The following is a 24866-nucleotide window of genomic DNA, read 5'->3' on the forward strand; positions in this document are numbered from 1 at the left end:
GCAAATGCTCATGATTTCTTCTTGGCTGTACATCTCAGGAAGTATTTTCTATCCTTCAACATCCCTATTTTCCCAGAAAGTTCTCTTTTTTATATTTATATTTGTTTCCCTCCTTCTTCCTGATAAGACCTGCACGATAGTTTGGAGTTCAGTAATTTGTATATGCTTTTCTGCTTAAACCTCAGAAACCTTGGCTAATTAAATTCAATTAATATTGGCTGTAGTCTAGTTAGCAAAGTTTTCTCAGATATCTTCTTTCTCAAACTCTTTTTTTTGGGCAACTTCTATTTTTCTTACCTTGACATTTATTGTATCTTTAACTAATTTGACACATAACATTTTCCACAAGAGAGAACAACTTAGCTTAATATTCTCTGTATTCTTTTAAAGAAATACTGTAGTTCTTATATTGGCAGTCTCCAATTTTTAGGTAGTCTGGAAATCCCCAATCTCCAGTTGGATTATCATTTTCTTTAATAACCAGAACAAAATGAAGCAAAACCCACACCTCCATCTTTCATGACAGGAAACAACTACTCTTGAAGACTTTTCTGGTGATTTTTAGGGTAATTGAATGTCCTGTCTGTCACTGGTTTCCACTTTGAACTTTAATCTTTGTTTACCCCTGAAGACCTGATAACTTGTCCTCATTTCTTTATGATGGGTTAGCTCTTTCTCATCCACATTAGCATAAAAGCAAGACTTTTTAGGCTGTGTGTGTGAGTATGCATGTCCTGGGGGAAGAAGTGCCATGAGGGATCATCTGCTGAAGAGGAGACATTTCATATCAGACATCACTGTTCTTAACCTTATTCTCATATATTGAGGTAAATGTGGTCCCCACCATCCAGGTGCTTACTCCCAGCTCTTGAGAATGATGTAAACAACTGAATCACAGTGATAGGAATGTTCAAGAGTGCTACTCTGGATGAGAAGTGGATATTGACATAAGGTAGTTGAGGAGGCCTTTCTTAGATACTTATGCTGAGCCAGGAAGTTTAAGGAGGAGAAAACTAGTAAACTAGATGAAGTGGGAGGGAAGAACTACTTGAAATTGGTAAAATGACATGAGTAAAATGGTTAAATGGCCCTAATGAGGAGCAGAAAGAAGACCAGTGTATTTGGAATGTGGACAGCTAGGTGTCATGATAAAGGTAAGGTATACAGGGCCTGAATCTTCATAGGCCTTAGATCTCGTGCTATATTTGTGCCTTATATTTTAAAAGCAAGGAGAAGTAATTGAAAGGTTTCATATATTTATGAAAGATTATGAGGCTGAACTGGGGAGAATGGATTGAAAGATAAAAGCCCTGGATGCAGAATGACCAGTAAGGAGTCCATTTTCTAGAACAACGCAAAGGAATTAGTATTTTGGACTAGATAGACAGTGGTGTAGGTATAAAGAAGTGGATGGGCTCAAGAAATGTGTCGGAGTTGAAATGGCAGGACTTGAAAGTTGTTTATTGTAAAGGGTAAGTAGAAGAAGGTGTCAAGGTGACTCCCTGGTTCCTGGCATGAACAACTTGCTGCTATATAATTTAGTACTGTGGAGAGGATTGAATAAGGCATAGGTTTTTTAAAGGGAAAGTCATGACTTAAAAATTCTGACAGAAATTATAAGAAAACTTTGAGATAGGCATTAAGATAAGAGGTTGGAGAGAGAAATTTAGAAGTTGGGTGCATATAAATAATATTAAAAACCTAAGCCTATGGTATCCTTATCTAGAGAGAGCCTAATGAGCAGCAGTTTTTAGAGGTGGTTAGGACACTGTTAAAACAGGTAAAGATTACTAAAAAGAATGAGTTAGGAGGAAGGCAAGGAAAAAAGGTGAGTATAATGTGGAATACCAGAGAAGAACATATTTCTGGAGAGTTAATGACTAATTGTGTAGGATATTGCTAAGACATCCTAAGAGAGCCAAATATTATTTCTGTTGTGAAGACTTGTACAATTACTCCAGTGATGATTACTCTCTAGGCAAGGTTAACTACTTCCTTCTTGAGTGAACTATATGTATTTTATAGCAGTTGTTATTCTATTTGAATTATTATATTGCACTGTTAACATTCTTGATAGAATCATCTCCGTATTGCTAGAGATTTGTCTGGGTTATTTTTGAATTCCAAGCATTTAAAATGGTGCCATGGACATGCTGTGCATTTGGTAAATATTTTTAAAAAGTAAATAAATGAATGATTAAGCAAATTGGTACTTGGGTTTCTTAATTTAGCTTTGAGACCATTAATAGTTCCTGAGAATGAAATATAGTTTGTCCATGCAAACTAACACTAGAAAAATTTAAACAACTTTAAAATGTATTCTCATACTTCAGGTGACAGTGTTTCTTTTAAGAGATAATGAGGATGGGAGGAAAAAAGGACCATAAGAATTTAAATAACTTTTTGTTTTTCGTGTAGTATGTGAACTTTCCTGATGGGAGATCTATATTATAAATTGCAGTTGCAAGTACAATCAAGAAAATGTAATGTCCAAGAGACTGATATTTATTATTGTTTGGAGAAATTTTCAAAATGAAAATGCCAAAATGCAGTTGTTAGGCACTGAGTGTTTACATTACTCAATGATATAATTTGAATAGGTCTGAATATACTTGGTCAAGACTCATGTGCGTTGAATTAATTTAGGAATTTGTGGGTTTCACATATTCAGATTTATTGTTTGCCTTGGATATTTTTTTGATGAATAGCCAAACAAGAGAAATAAAAATCCTTCTGCTTTATTTAGTTGTGGAGAGTATTTGTTCAGAACTTATACTGAACACTATATATTTCCATTTAAGTGTTTTCAGGTTTATACTTATGTTATTCTGTTTCAGTATCTATAACAATTTGGGAGATAGTAGATACTCTCATCATGCACATTAATATACAGAATAATTATTATCTAGTGGATAAATCTTTTGTTTGTATTTCAGAGTGTTGCTGGTACCTTAGAATTTCAACCAGGAGAAAGATACAAATACATTTCTGTTAACATCACTGATAATTCTATCCCTGAGTTGGAAAAATCTTTTAAAGTTGAGTTATTGAACTTGGAGGGAGGAGGTAAGCTGGTGACTCAGAAGTATCAAATATTTGCTTGTTCATACGTCTTGATGATAGTAGATTCTATTAAGGAAATACAATCCTTTGAATTATGTAACTTTTTTTTTAATGAGTGAATTCCTAGTCTTTGGAAAGAGTACCCTGAAGGTTAATAATTACTAATATGCTAATAATTATATGGTAGGCAGTTTCTGATGGAGAGTCCCTTTCTTCCACATAAATTTAGAATATTAGTTTTAGAAATCAATATTCAACTCATAGTTTTATTTACATAGACTTTTGCTGTGAGGTTTGATTAATTCTGAGTTAATATTTCTAATGTTTATTGTAAAGACACCACCTGTTTGTACTGCGTTTCCTGCTTTTATTATCCATTAGTCTTTTCCTAAAGTAGATGTGCTTTTAGAATGAAGTAGTATAATTGCTCTGAATCACCAAATCATAGTTGTCATTCGTAGTAGGTGCCCCTGAAATCACATCATTCCTTTTCCCCTCTTTTTGATTTTCATAGTAACTCCTGTAGAGCTATCTCTACATGGAGCCCAGGTAAAAACTAGTCCTTTCAGTTGATTTATTACGAGGTGATTATCAATAAAACAGGTCAGTAGTACTTTATCCTTAGTTCTGATATTCAAAATCTCTAATTTGCATAGATTTTTGGAGTCAGTTCATTTTGTGGCAAAACCCATCTGCATTGAAGAGGGGCTATTTATAGTCTTTATTCCATTTGGATGAACTATCTATATAGGTTTCTTTGCAGAAGTGTTAATGTATTTGATTTTCAGGTACTGCTTGGGATGTTATAGAGTACCTATGATGTGCACCATATTCCCTTTATAAATGTAAGAAATTGAGAGTTGGTATAGTATCAGCAGGACATTCTCTTCTATTACAAAACCTGGTATTATTGTCTTGTTACAACCTTCATGTTTTAGTGAGGAAAGTGAAAATACTGTGTAAGCCATCCAAAGGGAGAGATTGAGTAAGACAAATATTAAAATTGTTTTTTTACTGTGTAATGAGACTTTGGAGTATGCAGAATTCCCCCGCGTTTCACTGTGTTCCCAAAGCCAAGGTGAAAACAAAGGAGGCTAAAGCCAGGAAAGGGACTAAATAGTGCCACAGGTTGGTTGACAGCACTGAACAGTAAGAATATGCTGTACAGCCTTTTTGGAGGGCAAAATGTGAAAATACCAGCCTTGTTTGTCCTTAAGAGACAAGTTCTCGCATATCTGAATCATTATTTTCATGACGGGACTTCATTAATTAGAGGTCACTATAAGGCATGTGAAAAGTTGTGCTTTGTATTACTTGTACCTAACAATACTTATTAATAGAGAAAAGTTAGTGATCATTATTGATTAATAAGTAATGTTAAATATTCTTAAGTAATATTTATGATCACAGTGATCCTTGGGATTTTATGTAGGAAATTCTTCCCATTTGTTTAGAATATGCACTGTTATGTATTAATTGGGCATGGGTACGCATTCAGAAACCTGTCTTGCAATCTCTTAGTAAGCAACAGTGGCAGACAATCTCATTTTCCCCTCATTTGGGATCGGAGGTGAAGGAATCTAGATACTAGTTTCTATTCCCTGAATCATAGCTAGGGACCGCCTAAGAAATGCAGTATTGTGGGGAGCTAAATTCTTTTGAGGGTTGAGGGAGCAACCGGTGTTCCGATTGCATTGTATATAAATCCAACTCTACCTAAGATGGCCACCTGCATAGATATTTTATGTTAGCCAGGGTACATTGGTGTTGAACTTTTCCCTTCCGCATGACTTGTTGGTAATATAGGGGATCCACTGGATATTCCTTAAGATTCATTTTGCCTCTTAAGTCTGTGTGGTGATACCACATTTGGGGTGCCGTAAATTCTCATATCTGGTGTATGCCAGTGCTGCTGAGGGGAAGAACAGAAGAGCAGGGCAGATTTTAAAATAGTGAGCCAGCCAAGGCTACTGGTAGAAACACATAGGTATGGATGTGGATGTGCTTCTCTGACTCTTCTTTTCTGCTGCTACCCTCACTACCTTTCCTGTCTTCTTTGTTTGCAAACATTTGGTAAATTAATGGGCGGGGGGGGGGGGGTTGTATAAGATGTATTGGAAGTGAAGGTAATACTCCCAGTCCTTATAGGTTGCCAAAGTACTTGATTTTTACATTATTTATTTGGTCTTTACAGCAATTCTATAAAAGGCAGCAGATTTTTTAGGTGAGAAAACTGAGATACCAAAAGTTTTAATGACTCACTGAAGGTTTTCCTGTGGGTATCTCTCACAGCCAGGTCTGAAATAGATGGTTTTGGACTGCTTGCCTAGGCTTCTTTGTACCATGTCAGTGGCAAAAGGGTGCTTGAGTCTGAGAATAGTAAATAAAGTGGGAATTTGAATGTAAGGCTGGAGGGAAACATTAGGCACATTTCCCTAACTTTGAGTTTGATTCTTGGGAGTGGTAAGGTGACTCTGCCATAGTCGTATAGGCCGAACTGTGATTGTACACAACCACAAATATCTTAAAAATATTTAAAATGTTAAAAACAATATACATTGCTCTAAGTAAGTGATTTAAAAAGAAAACTGGTTAAATTGGCAGACATGAGAAATACCAATTTACACGTTATTTACATAGAATATTTCCTAAAGCTCTGGATAAATTTTTAAGAAATTGGTAGCTTGACTAATATTATACTTTTACCACTTAAAATAATTTATTTTCTATAGAACAATGCATGTCATTGGTTAATATTACTACACTTTCCTCTTTTCTGGATATGTTTTAAGAGCTCTCCATTTTCTCATTGTGTCAATGTGTATTGTGTGGTTGTGTCTCTGTGTCTCCTTGTGAAGTGACTGAATTCTTTAGGGTTGATGGCAGTGGTAGTGGTGACGGGGACATGGAATTCTTCCTTCCAACTATTCACAGACATGGTAAGCAGCTGTTCCAAGGCCCTTTACTAGTCTACATTTTATTTTAAATTTTCCTTGTAGAGACAACAATACTGACCGATTATTTACACCTACTATGTGCAGGTCTTTTACATATTTTATCTCATTAACCACAGCAGCAACTTTATGAAGTATCATTTGCTCCATGTTACAGTTACCCAGCTAAGCAAGTGATCAAGCCAGAATCAAATCCTTGCCTGCCTCCAAAGCCCAGACTTTTCTTTGTATGAACCCGATAGAGTTTCCTGATTCTAATTGCAATAGAAGCTTTGCTTGAATATCATTTATAAAGTGATTTTTGAAAAATCTTTTACATAGCTTTGAATACTTAAAAAGAAATAAATAAAACACATATATTTTCATGTTAAATGCATCATTCTTATTTACAGAAAGAACGAATAGTCTTTGTATGTAGCATTTAATCAGAATAGATGGGAAAAAGAAATTAAGAAGGCAATAAATGGGAAGAATTAGTTGCCAGTCAGTGAGAGGGAATACTGAAAATAAAATGCATTTGAGGTAGATTCATATTCAAGCATGATTCAACTTTTTACCTCAGATATTTTTTTTTTTGTATTGGGAGAAAACAAATAGAATACTTATATCTTGAGGGAGAACTTTTTCTAATCTTCAGATGTCCCTTTTTCACAATTTCAGGTTTTATATTTTAAGGTCAGAACTCATGTTCCTACCCCTTTCATTCCTAACTTCCATGAATGCCTCATGGAGCCTCTGTATTTCATTACTCTGTTTTGGAATTGCTCATTTTTTCTTGTTTGCATATGTTAATACAGCCCAAAAGTTGAACATACTTCTTAGGAAATAATTCAGTACTTCTTTAGATATTGGTACCTCTTTAGTTACAAGATTAGAATGTTCAGGGCCAGGAGAGGTAGATCTATAGTATCATAATATGTTGAAAAAATAGGCCTAGAAACCAAGAATCTTTTCAGCCAGATTGATGAAAATATATGGAAACTCTCATAAAGGTAAAAGTCATTTGGCTCATGTTCTTCTGAGGTCAGCAAAGGTTGTGGGAGACTTTCCTCATATACTCTGTGTGGAAGAATGTTCTCTTTCATAGAAGAGAAAAATAAAACAAGTTTTTCTTACTCATCTCCAAGTGCTTTTACAGCACTTGTATATCACATTGGTGCCAAAATAGAGAAAGGTCATAAAAGCATGAATATGTGTGGCAACCATTTGTGTCTCCCTTTCTTTCTAAAACAAATTAGAATGTACTCAATGAATGGTACAACTCTTTTCAAAAAGTTGTTCCTTGGCTTTTCTTTTGGTTTGCAAATTACTATTAACATGTTCTTGCTATTTGTTGAAACTTATTCATGCAGCCAGTCTAGGAGTGGCTTCACAAATTCTAGTGACAATTGCAGCCTCTGACCATGCTCATGGTATATTTGAATTTAGCCCTGAGTCACTCTTTGTCAGTGGAACTGAACCAGAAGATGGGTACAGCACTGTTACATTAAATGTGAGTATGTTTTTTCCCTCCAGCCTTAGACATTTTGCCTACTTTTATTTTTTCCCCAAAGTTTATTTATTTATTTTGAGAGAGAGATTGTGTGTGAGCAGGGAAGGAGCAGAGAGGGGGAGAGAGAGAGAATGCCAAGCAGGACTCCATGCTGCCAGGGTCGAGTCTGACCCAGGAATGTAGTGGAACTATACAAGTAATATTTTATATAGATTTTGTACTGATTCACTTAGGTTGTGGTAACAAATGTCTCCCAAAGCTCAGTGTCTTAATACAAGAAAGATTTGTTTTTCTACTCATGGTATATCTCCAACTTAACCGAGCAGTTGTCAGTCATTGAAGGATCAAGGATTACAGAGGCAACAGCTCAGCGAGTCCTACTGTCTTCAGGTGGTTGGTGGCAGATGGGGTGGGAATGTGGGTCTAGAGAACTGCATAATGGCTCTTACAGTTTCTTGTGGTTCATAACATTTCCATTTACCCTGTTTGGGGCAACAAGTTACATGACAGTGCCTGACGTTAATGGGTAGAAAGATGCAACCCTACCTCATCTTTCCCCCAAAAGGAAAAAAAGTCCAAAACATTTATCAACAGCACCAATAATGACAGCTCTATATGATGTGTGTGTGTGTACTGCCTACACTGCTTTGTTCCAGTTAGGAATTAAGCAGGATTCTATTGTTGAACAACTGGCATGAGCATGAAACTTGCTCATCTTCCTCAAATTTTATATAAATAATGAAAGATCATTCAAAATATATCCCTTCAGCCCTCTTGTGGCAGATCTTCAATATTAGAAAGGACAAAACAACTAATTATTCAAAAAAGAATTAATGGAAAAGATCAAATTTTATAAAATTCTTGTCTTGAGTGTTGCTTTGACTAACATTCATATTTAACTATAAATAAAAATTAATATTTGGGACTTGGAGTAATTTTAAGCCTATTTACTATTATTAACATTTTAAAAAATTTTTCTAATGTTTATTTATTTTTGAGAGAGAGAGAGAGACAGAGATTGAGTGAGACAGGGACAGAGGGAAAGAGAAGGAGACACAGATCTGAAACAGGCTGCAAGCTCTGAGCTGTCAGCACAGAGCCTGATGCAGGGCTCAAACTCACAAACCACGAGATCATGACCTGAGCTGAAGTTGGATGCCTAACTGACTGAGCCACCCAGGCGCCCCTACTCTTCTTAACATCTTGCTGGCAAAAGCATTTCTTCTTAAATATATTTTATCAAACCTTGGGTGATGTATTTTTTTTGCTCGGTTTTCCATATTACATTGAAGATAAAAGGAAGTAATTTGTTTTCCAAAATGAGTTTTGTGTTTAAGTTTTCAGAAAATATTATTCATTATTCCTTACAATGAAGTATAAACTATCTTTGGAGTAAAAAAAAAATTCATGAGTATGTATTTAAATATAATAAATTATAACAGTGCCTGGATGGCTCAGTTGGTTGCTCATTTGATTCTTGATTTCAGCTCAGGTCATGATATCATGGTTCATGGGTTCAAGCCCCACACTGGGCTCTGCACTGGTTGTGTGGAACCTGCTTGGGATTCTCCCTCTCTCTGTTCCACTCCTGGTTGTGCTTTCTCTGTGTCTCTCAAAATAAATAAATAAACTTTTAAAAATATACATATGTAATAAATACATAATTACATTTTCTTCATTACTAATATATGATTGCAGAAAAAATAGAGCTGTAGGTAGTTTAGTTAGAAGCTAAAATTATTCAATCAACCTGTAGCTTCATGAAACATCACATTTTAAGTAGACTCTCTGAGGGTCTTCAAAGATGGGTGGTACTTCTTGAACCTTGCCATCAAGAATTTTATATTCTTTTTTTTGTTTAATGTTTGCTTATTTTTGAGACAGAGACAGAGCGCAAGTGAGGGAGGAGCAGAGACAGAGGGAGACACAGAATCCGAAGCAGGTTCCAGGCTCCCAGCTGTCAGCACAGAGCCTGATGCAAGACTCAAGCCTACAAGCCATAAAATCATGACCTAAGCCAAAGTTCTTGAGCACAACTTATAAAGAATAAAATAAAAATTTAATATCCTGCAATCATTGCGTATTTAAAAACCTCTAAATCAATGATTTTAATCCCTCTTTTAATACGTTTTACCATTAAATATTTTCTAGATTATGAGAAGCCATGGAGCTCTGTCTCAAGTGACTTTGCTTTGGAGCATAGACTCAGATCCTGATGGCGATCTCGCCTTCACCTCTGGCAGTGTCACATTTGAGATTGGGCAGAAGAGTGCCAACATCACGGTGGAAATACTTCCCGATGAAGATCCAGAACTGGATAAGGTCTTCTCTGTGTCACTCATCGCTGCGTCCAGTGGCTCTTTGGGAGTTCACACTAATGCCACATTAACAGTTTTGGCTAGTGATGATCCTTGTGGGGTCTTCATCTTTGCTGAGAAAAATAGGCCTCTCAAAGTTGAGGAAGCAACCCAGAATATCACACTATCAGTGATAAGGTTAAAAGGCCTCATGGGAAAAGTAATAGTCACTTATGCAACACTGGATGATATGGAAAAACCACCTTATTTTCCACCTAGTATAGCCAGAGCAACTCAAGGAAGAGACTATATACCAGCTTTTGGATTTGCTCTTTTCAGAGCCAATCAGAGTGAGGCAACCATAACTATTTCAATTTTGGATGATGATGAACCAGAAAGGTCGGAGTCTGTGTTTATTGAACTACTCAACTCTACTTTAATAGAGAAAGTACAGAATCGCCCAAGTAAGTAATGATTAGTGTGTTGTTTTTATTATTAGAGGTAAGGATATTAGAATAATAACTTAAGAATTGGGTATAGTAGAAAGTTTTATAAAAATAGTAAGCTATAACTCTGAAAGCATCATCTTAAAAAGTTTATCTAAAAGGTAAATGGAAGTGGGACACTTGAAACAAGAAATCATGATTTAGAAGTCTCTTATGTTTCCAGACTAAAGTTTTAAAAGCTTCTATGTAATCCAGTGTGACTGACCTCTAGTACTATTATATTCTATATTATAGCTTCCAAATCACTCGAGAATTAAACTGGGGATTTCAGGGACAGTCCTGGTAGAAAGATCATGAGTCCCCCCTCACCTTGATCCACTCTGGAAGGTTCCTTAATTCATATAGTCTCTTTGGCGATGAGTATGTAGCTCCAGTAACTGCATGAGGAGAGGGAGACAGGATTGTGTAGCAATAAGAAATTCTGCAAATTTGTGGGTCACTGACAGTTGAGAAGAGGGCACTAGCTGGGGATAAGACTGAGGAGTGACCCATGTTGGGCAGAGGATCTGGTGCATCAGCTTCTATTAAAAAGTAGCAGCCACTCTCGCTAGGGTTGTGGCTCAGTGACTTTGTAGAGTCTGGTGGCTACTGGTGGAGAGCATGCCTTACGCTTGCAGAACTGAAAGCAGTTACTGTGTTACAGCTTGTTCATTAGCCACATCTCTCTAAGGGGACATGTAACTTTTAGACAGGTGTTTTTAAATAAAGAGAAGAATCTAGATTTCCTGGAATAAGAGAACAAGGGAGATTAGTGATATTAATTTGATATCAATTTAACATTAGTTTTAGGGCAGTATTTATAAGAAAACAAATAAAACCTTCTTAAGGAAACGGCAATTACATATTCCAAAAGTAAGATTCCAAGAGCTACATGTTGACTGTGTTTTGCCATGTAAATTAAATTTTCTCATAAATAAATTTCTTCACGTTCCTATAATACCTAGATGGATATTCTACAGCATTCTTGTCCACCATGTAAGTAATTGTAGTCCAGCATTATAGAAGGGAATTTATTTTATAGGACAACTGCTTACTTAAATGTTCAAATTAAGGTCAAGGTTAAAATTGTCACAGTCTTAACAAGATTTAGGATCAATTAAAATCCAGTGATTAATCTTACTAAGTAAGAATTATAAAATAAAGCTTGGTTTTCAAGGAACTCACAGTTTATTGAATGAGATAGAAATAAAGCCGGAAGGGAGTATCACATATAGTGGTGGCTAGGACTGTGGTGTTGGTGTGAAGGTAACTTATGTTCCAGTGTATAGTAATAAACTGTTGGACCTCATCATTTTTGGCCATCAGTTTCCTTACCTGTTATGCAGAAATATGGGGCTTAAATACAATAATATATGTGAAAATTAATGCAGTGTCTGCCACTTGGTAAGCATTCACTAGGTATGAACAATTATTGTTAATAACATGGTATATGCAGAGTATCATATATTCAATATGTGCTGTGGAATGGGAGAAACAATCACTATGTATTTTATGTTTGCTGTGTTCCTGGAACCGGGCAGCATACTTAGGGCAGTTCACAACAGGCATAAGAAATGATGTGAAATAAAGAACAATTAAATCCTGTGGGATAGTGACTACATTTTAATAGGCAAAATGAGTGTAGGACCCAATATGGTCTCTTTTGCTGTGCTCTGAATATACTCATTAATTTTGAGGAGAGTAGTATGAGAAAATGTGATTGGTATGTGAGTAAGAGAATAGGGCAGAATGAACACTTACGGATAATTGACGTTTTATCCCTGGTTGGATGTGGAATTGACTGTGGGGAGTGAGAGATTTAGAAACCCCTTACAGGATGCCTCTGGATGTGTCCGCAAGATGCTAGCATAATAGTTTATGTAACTTCCTCCCCATTTTTGTGCTTCTGATTCCTCATCTGTAAAATGTGGACAGTGTGAGCTGCCCCAGAGAGATGGTATGGGGATTAAATAATGTGATTCAAGAAAAGTACCTAGAACAATGCCTGGCAAATTCTTGCCTAATCTAGTTAAATTTATTTATATTGATGTATTATGAATAAATCAATATTTTTGATTTTGATTTTAACTACAATATAATTTGGTCCCATACCATTGAAATTAAAGAATGTTACTGCTTTTAGATTAAATTGTCAGAAAATGTTAAATTTTATTATTATCATGTGTCCAAGTGCTACAATTGTTAGAAATTCTAAATACCAACTCAAAATTGTTCACTGCTAATAAGAGTTTGTTGATGCTTCATTTGTGTTAAAAGGTCACTCATTATGTAGTTTTGTCAAGGGTGCTGGTTGAAATTGAGCCCAGAAAATAAATTAGGGAGGGTTTGTGGGAGGTCCTGTCTTTATAATCAGTGGCAAGTGAACAGAAAGCCATGAAAGTACGGAGCACACTTGATTGTATCAGTATTGGAGCAGCATCGAGGCTGACTGCTTTCTGGACAAGGTAGCTGAGTGAGTGTTAACTAAGAGGGACAAAGAGGAACAGGTTTCTGAGCAAGGACAGGGACACAGAGAGCCAGTAATTTAATTAGAGAATGATGATTTGCAGCTGGCCTTTGAGGGCATGAAGCTTAATTACTTTCCTATTCACTTTTGTAACTGAAATGCTGTTTTTAAAAAAATTTTATGGCATGCTGGTAACTAATTAGAAGAGCATAATTCTGTAGGTGTCATCATTATCTGCTTTAATATTATGCAAAGTGATGATTAGTCACCCTCGAATCATTTTTTGCCTTTTGACAAATTTCCAATACTTATTAAATTATTCCTGCAGGGTGACTGTTCCTTTGCTAAAGATTCCATAATAAAACTCTCTCTAGAATGTAAAGCTAAAGGAGAGTAGGAACTTTTGGTTTAATTTATTTTTGTTTCCCCAGTATCTAGATGATTGCTGGTACAGAAGACTCAGTAAATGTTTCTTTATTTACATAGTAGAGAAAATATGAAACGAGGCTCTCATTTGGCTGATGGAATCTTACTGAGGCTTCCTGATGACTTTTGGCCAGTTTGTAGAATTTTAATACATTAGCTTTCCTTCTGTCTTTCAGTTCCACATTCCCCACGCCTTGGGCCCAAGGTTGAAACTATTGCTCATCTAATCATCATTGCCAATGATGATGCATTTGGAACGCTTCAGCTCTCAGCGCCAGTTGTTCGCGTGGCCGAAAATCATGTTGGACCCATTATCAATGTGACTAGAGCAGGAGGAGCGTTCGCAGATGTTTCTGTGAAGTTTAAAGCCGTGCCAATAACTGCAGTGGCGGGTGAGAAGAGACTTCCAAGGACCAGTGAAGTGTTTTAGAGGGAAATTATATCCTTAATTAACAAAGCCACTTAGAGATGTAGTTAGAAAAATCAACTAGTGAAAATAATTCTCTTGCATCTTTTAAAGGCATAAATGTAAAGTTTTTATCATGAATTTATGACACCAATTTTGCAGAATTCTTGAAAAATGTTGGCAAAATTATATATGAATTTTAAAGTAAAAATGACCAAAATATGCACTAACCAACAAAAAGTAAACTAAGGAAAGTATTGTTAGGCTTTCTCTATGTGTACTTTTTAGTTTTTTGGAAGGGATTCATGTGTAAATGATCCTGAGGAATGCAGGATAAAATGTGCAGCCACATGATCGCAGTGCTTGGCAACAGTCTTGTCTCTCAACCCATTTATCTTGCTTGTTTATTTATTTATGAAGAATGTGGAAGAGGCAGTGGCTTGCATTAACTATTCTGTGTAAGCAAAATGATTTCATTGCCAATTGCAAGCATTAGGGGACTGCCTTTTTGTTGCTGCAGTTAACAGCATCTAGAGGGAGATTTGCCAGAAAGTTATTCAATTAGAATCTTTCTAGCATGCGTTTAGAGGAACAGACATGTGAATGGACAGGATAACATTCTTGACCTTTTGAAATAAATCATTTGGATATGGTATGTGCTTTAAAAGGTAATAAACAAGGCTCACTTGGTTCCTAAGTGGGGTGTGTGTATGTGCATGCGTTTGTGTGTGTGTGTGCGCACATGTGCACACATATGTCATAGGTAGTCTGACTGAGGAATGCCTGACTGTGTATAGGGGGCCTTACATATTGACAAGTAGTGGGGATGAATCAGTGTTCTAGGAAATTAGCTCTCAGGCTTCATAAGAAGACCCTCTCCTTTCCCTACCCACTCTTTGACCAGAAACAAAGCTCCTATCAACCAGAGCAGTATGCAGTAGCAGCTTTTAATCCAGAAAAGAAAGCCCATGGTTTCCAGCTGTAACATTGATAATGCAGACATGCCTATAATTGTACACAGTGTAACTTCTCTTTTTAGTGAGTTCAGGATTCTAGTTTTGTTCTTTGTTTTAAAAGTATTATATATGTTTTCTTTTTCTTTTGTAGATAAGGGGTTATCTTGTGGTAATGGATGACTCTATGTATCTTTGTGTCCATATCTGTATCATCTCTATATCATTTATGTCTATATGTGACAAATAGAAGAAATTATGTAATCGTCTTACTAAAAAGGGAAGATAAACTTGAACATCTTTTGGAGGTCTTTTTCATTATTTTATGATCTCCAACTCATTTTTTTTTCTGACATGAGAGGCAAAATCATTTTGTTTAGAATATATGTAGTCATTATCCTCAAAAAAGCTGTATAAGTATATCCATGAAATTTGATGCATCTTAGTATTTCACTAGTATATGGCATGTTTATTACCATATTTGGAAATTGTGTTAGCATTTTGCTTTTTATCTTTATAGGTGAGGATTATAGCATAGCTTCATCAGATGTGGTCTTGCTAGAAGGGGAAACCAGTAAAGCTGTGCCAATATATATCATTAATGACATATATCCTGAACTGGAAGAATCCTTTCTTGTGCAACTGCTGAATGAGACTACAGGAGGAGCCAAATTAGGGGTGTTAACAGAGGCGATCATTATCATTGAGGCCTCTGATGACCCCTATGGATTATTTGGTAACCAAACTAGTTTTAACTCTTTGATATAGATCATACATTTCTTTATTTTTCAGGACTTAGAAATAATTTGATCATGTTTATTTTTTAACCTGCTATTATTGATACATAGGATACCTATACACCCTCACTAGCAGTGCTTAGTGGTAATTAAAAAAAAAATCAACATCTTAGCATAAATATGTAAGTGACACACTTTTAGGCTTTTAAGTCAGATATGACCTCGAGATGAGTTTTGTGAATCTTAGTCAATTCTTTCAAGAATTAACTTACAGAAATTAAAAAAAAAATTGGATTTCTGGGCTTGAATGATTAGCAGGAAATATGGCAACACTGAGCTTCCTTTCCTGCATAGGGTCAGTTGTGGGAGCAAACTAGCAGGTGCCTCCTTGAGCCAGGCTTGCAATTAGCACAGAACTTGGTAGACCCACTTTCCTCATGACTGGCATATGTCTGGCCCCTGTGGGATTCTGAGTTTGTAATTTCTGTTTCTGTCATAGAGAAGAATAATTTGGAAATTTTGAAAGACTACTTCAGGGAAAAAAACGAATCAACTATAGGATGATAATGGTTAGGTCTGTGTTGCCTCAGTTTCATTTTGTATTTGAAATAAACTCTGTTCTGCCCTTCAGGTTTTCAGATTACTAAACTTATTGTAGAGGAACCTGAGTTTAACTCAGTGAAGGTAAACCTGCCAATAATTCGAAATTCTGGGACACTCGGCAATGTTACTGTTCAGTGGGTCGCCACCATTAATGGACAGCTTGCCACTGGTGACCTGCAAGTTGTCTCAGGTAATGTGACCTTTGCCCCTGGGGAAACCATTCAAACCTTGTTGTTAGAGGTCCTGGCTGACGACGTTCCGGAGATTGAAGAGGTGAGAGGAATGGCTAGTATAGAATGACACTGTCAATCCTACCTTGTCTTATAGTGACTAGAACAAATGGCTGTTGTTGTGGCATTTATAGAGAATGTCAAGTTAATTATTGCTACAAGAATTTTCAAAATATCGTAGTGTAAAAGTGACTTTTACAGATAACAAAAGTAAGAATATTCTAGAAAAAGGTCCTATACGTATCGCACTTTATGAAATGTAAGTTTTTTGTACAATTACATTGTATTTTTCAACATTTTCATTGAATGATTAAGTATACATATTTATAGATTTAACATGTATATTTGTACATTTTTCCATGTAAACTCTTAATTTGTTTGTATCCAGACCCTTTTAGCTTGAGTGCTAACTAGTTGATCTTAAATTTAGATTTTGATTTTCTACTCCTTTTTTTTCTTCAATAGTTTTGAGAATTTGCTGTATGACAAATACCACATTAGATGTATCTACCTGATATTTCATGGTGAAGATGCTAGGGAGCAAATAAAAATAGAGCCTCAGTGGGAAAGTTGGTTCATTATTAATATAGATTAGCTAAAGATTATATTATAAAATTCAAGTATTATTAAAACCTAGTTCACACTAAATTACTTTTAATGGCATTTATTTTGTAATAGTATCAGATTTTTGTAGAAGGGAAGTCCATAACATTTCACTTGAATGATAATTATGTCATTATTCAGTTCTAAAATATTAGATATTAGTTAATACAGATAAAACATTTCTCTTTCCTTCTCTCTAAATTTAGGTGGCATTATGATATGATGTTTTTTGTTTTAAATTTTGTCAGAGAATTTCCATTTAAGATAATGTGGGAAATAAAGCATACTAGATTAATCACTTATAAAACATACATGCAATATTTTCCCAAATTACAAAAAATGTATAGAATGGACATAAAATGTATTATTGAAAAGGTAACCATAAACAAGGGTCAAAAAATTAATTATCAAAATTATATAACTGAATATTAAGGAGTTTAAATAGCCTTTGTTAGTATAATCATGCCTCATTATTAAAAGTTGATAATAGATTATTCTGTTACATGTTGGGTTTGTAAATGTAATGAGGGGAGTTTCTTTGAGTCCATTCATATTATGATATATTTTGTTCTTGTTCTTGAATGGATTATGTGTTTCATTCCCCCTGCACCCCCACATCACTGTTATTTTAATTTTAAAACTGGAATTCTGTTAAGGAAATTTTCACTGTGTTTTTAGGTTATCCAAGTGCAGCTAACTGATGCCTCTGGTGGAGGTACTATTGGGTTAGACCAAGTGGCAAATATTATTATTCCTGCCAATGATAATCCTTATGGTACTGTAGCCTTTGTTCAGTCGTTTTATCGCGTTCAAGAGCCTCTGGAGAGAAGTTCCTGTGCTAACATAACTGTCAGGCGAAGGTATATGAAATAATGGCTTCTATCTCTGGGGGGATGGGGCTTGTGGGTGGTAGGAAGTGACTTCTTGTGCAATTAAATAATTTAGGTTTGGTAGTTATTATAAAATAGAAATTATTTTGTAGGTTATGGTAATTTGTTAATTGAATTATGCCTATTAATATGAAGAACCCAATATATTTATCATGCCTATTCTTAGTGAAATGGATAATAGATTATACATCATTGGGCTTTCTTTTTCACAGAAAGTTATTGCTTTAATCTATGGTTTGTTTGAATTAGAAGTTAAATACAGCTAGCTTCCAAGTTAAAGAATATTCAGATGCTGTATGAAGTGGTTGGTTTTCAGGTTGTTTTTTCTGCATATGTATGTATGAGGCAGCATACAGTTCACTGAGCTCCTTCAGAAAGAGAAAATACGGGGTCTTGGGAATTTGTGGCAAGTAATTACATTTCCTTAAAATACACTCATGCTATTATCATTATTACTTTGTTTCTATGAAATCTGGTAATGAAAATTCATTTTCTAATTCTGTTCAATAGATCTGAAATGGATTTGATTTGACTATCCTTATTACTTTGTTTTTGTGAAATCTGATAATGAAAATTCATTTACTAATTCTGTTTGATAATTCTGAAATAGATATGATTTGAGTATCTTTGAATAGCTTGGTTAAGAGTAACTATTGTTTAATTGAAAACCAGCAAGATTCCCTTACATGAGAAAATAAAATGGTGAATGAAAAATATAATTAAGAAACATAGTTGTATTTGTGCTATTGCTTTTATGCTTAAAAAAATTAAAAACTGCAGTCAGTATTTTCCTTTTCTAATTAATCCACAGGTTGTTTTCATGCTTAACCTGTCTTTTAATTGTCACTCCATGTTTTAGCGGAGGGCACTTTGGTCGGCTGTTGTTGTTCTACAGTACTTCTGATATTGATGTAGTGGCTCTTGCAGTCGAGGAAGGTCAAGATTTGCTGTCCTACTATGAATCGCCAATTCAAGGGTTGCCTGACCCACTGTGGAGAACTTGGGTGAATGTCTCTGCAATGGAGGAACCTCAGTATACCTGTGCCACTTTGTGTCTCAAAGAACATGCCTGCTTGGCGTTTTCATTTTTCAGTGCTTCTGAGGGCCCCCAGTGTTTTTGGATGACGTCCTGGATCAGTCCAGTGGTTAACATCTCAGGCACCTGGACCTACAGGAAAAACATGACCAGGGTAGGGTCTCTGTTTAGTGGTCAGGCTGTGGCTGGGAGTGACTATGAGCCTGTGACAAGGCAATGGGCCATAATGCTGGAAGGTGATGAATTTGCAAATCTCACAGTTTCTATTCTTCCTGATGATCTCCCAGAGATGGATGAGAGTTTTCTAATTTCTCTCCTTGAAGTTCACCTCATGAACATCACAGCCAGTTTTAAAAACCAACCAACCATAGGACAGCCAAATACTTCTACAGTTGTCATAGCATTAAATGGTGATGCCTTTGGAGTGTTTGTGATCTACAGTATTAGTCCCAATACCTCAGAAGATGGCTTATATGTCGAAGTCCAGGAACAGCCCCAAACCACAGTGGAGCTGATGATCGTCAGAACGGGAGGCAGCCTAGGTCAGGTGACAGTTGAATGGCGTGTTGTTGGTGGAACTGCTACTGAAGGTTTAGATTTTATAGGTGCTGGAGAGATTCTGACTTTTGCTGAAGGTGAGTGATAGTTCTAAATGGATTTTAGTTTCCCCTGGTAAAGTCAATTTTTATGATACTGTTCATAAAAATTCTTACTGTGTAGATTCTTGCTAATATATAAAAGTGCAGTATGGCTTAAAAAAGAAGTTAGCTTGTTAATAGTTGACATGGCCTATGTAGCCTGACCTGTGTCTCTTTATTAAAAAAAGAAAATTTTCAGGGAATGTGTGTATCTTATTCCTTTATAATTACAGCAGTAGCTTTAGAGGCAACTCTAAGGCAACATCTGATGTTGTAAGAGAAATCAAAGTTCGTACTATCTACACTTACAAATTATTTTCACTGAAGATTTATCTTGATTTTTCTAGTATCTATTAAAAAGCTTCCAAATTAGTACTCATTTTCCTATCAATACTTTTTACCCATGAGAATCTTCAATGAAAATAATTTGTAACTATAAATAGTATGAACTTTGATGACTTCATTCATATTAAATTAAGCCTAGTTATAGAATTACTTATAATAATGTGCTTAGGCGTAGATGGGATAACTATTGTAAATTTTCATGAACAGTATAGTTATAGGTAACTTGGGCAACAAATCAGAGTTAGGATTGGGTTCATGCATTCTTTTTCAGGTCTAGTTGAATCATATAATATTTAGAAGTTTGGAACATTTGTATATTTAAAATAATTGTCTTTGGGTGGGAGAAAGGTATCTTTATTAAGATCATTGTTTAAATTCTGATTTGGGCAATTATAGGTTACATGTAGATTTTACCATAGTGTTTGCCTGAATGAAGCAATGTACACCTTAAAAAACCTCACGATAAACAAAAAAGAGAAGGAAATAATTATTATTCACAATTCCATGTGTTAGAGCAATTGATTACATCTTTTGTTGTTTAACTTTTTTGCATATACTGTTTTTGGCAACAGTAATTGGAGGTCATTATCATGATGCATATGTAGTATAATTTTTGACATATCTAATAGGTATTATGTTTTGGAGTACATTTTAGAAATAATATGTCACATTTCTATAATGGTTATTTCCTAGTAAATGATTTTGGGAATAACGGAATATGATATGCTTGGTGGAGCTGGGAGCACAGGTTGGTAATTGGTGACATTTCTCCTTATTTCACAGGAAATAATGGAAACATAATGAGGATGACTGGAAATGAAAATTTAAAGTTAGATTTTTCCAGCAGCTTTAGTAACTACAGAGAAAGTTACCATATAAAGTAATAGCATTGGGGCACCTGGGTGACTAAGTGGGTTGAGTGTCTGACTCTTGATTTTGTGGTCATGATCTCTTGGTTTTGAGATTGAGCCCCACATTGGGCTCTGCACTGGAGGTGGAGCCTGCTTAAGATTCTTTCTCTCCCTCTCCCTCAGCCCATCCCCCACTCATTCTCTCCACTGCTCAAAAAAAATTTAAAAAGTAACCTATTAGTATTAGTATTACTTTGAATTGTAATTTTAGCATCACACAAAATAGACTATATTTAATAGCTGGCCCAGATTCTTAGATAGTCTGTAGTCTCTTGAGGTGGTCTTGATACTGTGAATTGATGAAATGCAGCAGGGTCATGAGGGAACATGCATTCATATCCGCTTACTTCTTTTTACTGCCTTTTCTCATCTCCTCCTTTCATCTTCTTTCCAGAAAGTGGTAAAGAATTAGGTGGCGGAAAATAGGCTGAACTACAGAAGCCATGATGGGTTTAGGGGTGTTCGTTGTTGCTCCATGCACTACTGGGGTCCTAGACCAAATTGAGAAACAGATTCCTTGAGCCTTATCAGTGTTACTCAGCCCTCTGAATTCTTTTGTCTTTCTCCTTCAATTCCCCACATCCTGAAACTGATATTTGATCCTGTCATCTAGTTATCCAAAGACTCATCTCATTCAGGTGGTTCTTTCACTTAATTTGCCATCTGTTTTCTGTTTGCCACTCTTCGACCGCCATTTCCTAAGTGTTCCTAGTCTCTGAGGGAGGTATTGGCTGGATTACCTAAAGAAAATTATTCACAGCAATGCCAGAATGAGAATGAGACTCCACTCACCTACAGAGAGCTGTTTCTGCACAGAACATGCTTTACAAATCCTTTCCCTGGCTAGGTCATTGTTCTAGGCAAAGACTAGGAATAAAGCTATGATTCTGAAATAATTCTACCATTTAAAATCTTTTTCCATAATTCAAAATTTCCTTCTCTGCAATTTGTCCATATAAATAAAATTTTACAGGGATTTATATGTGAAAGGATATACAGGTTAACATACAACATTTGCTTATAGTGGCACAAATATTGTTCATGACAGTCACTTACATGCTTTTACTTAACTTTTTAAAAATATTTACTTTTTTTTTTTTTTTGAGAGAGAAAGAGCTTGAGCAGGGGAAGGGCAGAGAGAGAGGGAGAGAGAGAATCCCAAGCAGGCTCCGCATTGCCATTGCAGAGCCCGATGCTGGGCTCCGTCTCACGAATAGTGAGATCATGACCTGCGCTGAAGTCAATAATTGGACGCTTAACTGACTCAGCAACACAGCCACACCTTAATTTTTTAAAAATGGAAGTAATTTTGGGCTTCTGTGGATTCTGTATGTTGGTGATTTTCTTACTTTGGTTTTATTGTATTAATTTTTTTTTATAGGTGAAACCAAAAAGACAGTCATCTTAGCCATTTTGGATGATTCTGAGCCAGAGGATGATGAAAGCATTATAGTTAGTTTGGTGTACACTGAAGGGGGAAGTAGAATTTTGCCCAGCTCCGACACTGTTAGAGTGAATATTTTGGCCAATGACAACGTGGCAGGAATTGTTAGCTTTCAGACAGCTTCAAGATCTGTCATAGGTCATGAAGGTGGGTTCCTTTTTTTGTTCAGCACCTTCATCCTCTTTTCCTTGGAAGTCTTTTTTTGTTTATACTTTTAAGGTTTTTGGTGTTTCTTTTTTTATTCTTTCATTATTTTGTAAAGCTGTGTATATTAGTATGCATGGAACTCAGCTGGGAAAGAGCTCCAAAGAGAACTGTGTAACTATGTAGGAGCTTGCAGATTCTAGCTTGCTTCTTCCCACTGATGTGATTTTAAGGGAGTTAGTCCGACTTGGGATGCTCTGCTTTCTCATTTGTTAAATAACAAGAAATATTACTTCATAGATTTTTAGGATTAAATGAGTTAATGAATGTAAAATGCTTATTATAGTCCCTAGCAAGTATATATGTTTTTAATGATAGTTGTTGATATTAAACAGTGAAACACTGGCTCCTTGTCTAAAACAAATAGTAATTTGCAATTGGAAAATTTTCAGTGTGGGTTTTATATTGTGTTGATGTATCTTATGAGTGCAGTGCCAAACTAGAAAAAAATCAGAAAAGTGTCCATTTTTTCTTTAAAAATAAAGATTTTCTTGAATCTTCACTTAATATTTTACACCATATATAGGGTTTTGCATCTATAGGCTAATTTTTACATAAAACATTTTAGTAGTGTGTTTTGTCTTTGAATAAGCCTGTTTGAAATAAAACTTCCATTTATAGCTTGTTTCAGTACAGTTTGTATTTAGAAATAAGAATAAATAACTGTACCTCAGAAAGAGAAGAAATGATAAGGATATAGATCATGTATTTGGATCTCTATTTTACAGATGAGAAAACAGACAGAGATTAGGGGACTTGACAAGGTCATAAAGCCAGTTAATTGCTGTGCTGGAAAGTACATATGTTTTAGTGTGTGTTGCCTTTTACTTTGAACTTGTGAGTTTATTTAACTTACCAGTACAAGTGTCTGAGCTATTTTTCAACATTCTTTCCTTTTATTGTGGTTTAGAATCTCATGTTGTCATAGCAATACTGAGTAAAAATGACTAACAGGTTGCTATAAGTCCAGTCTAAAGACAGATCATCAACTCTCAAAAAATTATTTGTAATATAAAAGTCATTGTAGAAGTTATTCTTAATAATGATGACAGCAGCAATAACATTTATTGAGTGTTTTCTGTGTGCCAGACATTTCGCAGCCATTATTACACTCAATTTGGACACTAGTCCTATAAAGTGGGTATGATGGTATATACCTCATATTCTCACAAGGAGATTGAATTTCTGAGAAATTAAGTAGCACAGGTTTCATAGTGGAGCTTAAACACAATGCTGTCTGAATCCAAAGTCCATATTATTGTATAGGGAAATTTGTGAGGAGAAACCATGTTTTGTTTGAACTTGATCTGCTACATGATTTGACATTGTAGGAACTTTCAGTAAATATTTCGATTTGAGTTGGAAGAATAATGACTTTGAGTAGCAATATCCAGGTAGGAGAAACCAATTGATGAAAGAACCTGACTCTGTCTCAGGTTACAGTTGGAAATTGGACTTTTAGAGATAATAGTTGAAATCAGGTAAATTAATAATATCTTTGTGGATAGAGGAAGAAAAGCAAGGTGTTAAAGATGGAGCTGTGTAGAACACCGGGCCGAGGTGCTGGGAAAGAAAAAGAACCTTCAGGAGAGGGGAAGGCTCTGCCAGAGGCAGGTAGAGTCTGAGAGAGGAGTATGTTTGCGAAATTATCAGAAGAAGAAAGTAACATGAGAGCAAGTGAGATTAGATTCCCAGTGGTTTAGAGGAAACAATAGTAACTGTCTAGGATTTTAAAGGACAACTTGGGATGGGAAGCAAATATGTAAGAGTGTAGAGGTCTTCAGGCAGTGCTCCTCAAGGTCGAGCCCCACATCAGTGCCCATCCACAAAGTGCTTGCTACTGATTTGTGGCACGATAAGTTTAGAAGTTTAAGTAAGCCTTTCTAGAAATTTTTATAATGTTTTCATTTAGTTTATAACCAAAAGCATTATCTGAGGGCTTATAATTTGTATGTACGTGTGTTTTTTGTTTTTTTTTTTCAAAGAGGAAAAAGAACTAGTAATTAAAATCAATAGGCCATATGTATTGTTGGTCAAAAATATGCATTATCATATTATTCTAAAGACATGAATTTGGTATAGGAAATAAAACACTGACTTGATTTTACTGTGTGCATGAGTGCTCCTTAGATTTTTCATATTTTCTAAATAAAATTTGAGGTGAATTCTATTCCTTTACATACTTTCCTAAACCTTTATTCCTTTTTTTTCCTAGAGTCTAAATTAATTTTCTTTTTTCCCTTTTTTAAAATGTTTATTTATTTTTGAGAGACAGAGAGATAAGAGTGTGGGTGGGGGGAAGGACAGAGAGAGGGAGACACAGAATCTGAAGCAAGCTCCAGGCTCTGAGCTGTCATCACAGAGCCCTCTGTAGGGCTCAAACTCCCAACCTGTGAGATCTTGACCTGAGCTGAAGTTGGATGCTTAACCAACTGAGCCACCTAGACACCCTAGTCTTTTTTCAAAAACATTATATTGAACCTCAAAAATTCAGAATTTTGTGTGTAAGTTATCATAAGCTTGCATAGAGAAATGTGTAGCAATCATTTATGTTTACCAAAGTGAATTAGTGAGAACTTCATGGTGATTCTTCAAGGAAACTGCTGAACAAACAGAGTAAGGGGCACCTGGGTGGCTTGGTCAGTTAAGCGTCCAACTTTGTCTGAAGTCATGATCTCACAC

The 24866-nt window shown here is 35.6% G+C and overlaps 1 protein-coding gene across 1 annotated transcript in view; it reads left to right on the forward strand.

The window, feature by feature from the left end:
• The window catches only part of ADGRV1 (adhesion G protein-coupled receptor V1), a 506381-nt gene that overhangs the window by 78224 nt on the left and 403291 nt on the right, over window positions 1–24866 (forward strand). Inside the window, exons 25-34 of the mRNA XM_029942597.1 lie at window positions 2937–3066; window positions 5922–6002; window positions 7370–7509; window positions 9661–10270; window positions 13361–13576; window positions 15064–15279; window positions 15912–16156; window positions 17395–17576; window positions 18466–19277; window positions 21918–22127. Of these exons, the coding sequence (XP_029798457.1) occupies window positions 2937–3066; window positions 5922–6002; window positions 7370–7509; window positions 9661–10270; window positions 13361–13576; window positions 15064–15279; window positions 15912–16156; window positions 17395–17576; window positions 18466–19277; window positions 21918–22127 (2842 nt within the window). The remainder of the gene's footprint in view (window positions 1–2936; window positions 3067–5921; window positions 6003–7369; window positions 7510–9660; window positions 10271–13360; window positions 13577–15063; window positions 15280–15911; window positions 16157–17394; window positions 17577–18465; window positions 19278–21917; window positions 22128–24866) is intronic.

Source organism: Suricata suricatta, chromosome 6 (assembly GCF_006229205.1).
Source record: "Suricata suricatta isolate VVHF042 chromosome 6, meerkat_22Aug2017_6uvM2_HiC, whole genome shotgun sequence".
Lineage (NCBI taxonomy): Eukaryota > Metazoa > Chordata > Mammalia > Carnivora > Herpestidae > Suricata > Suricata suricatta.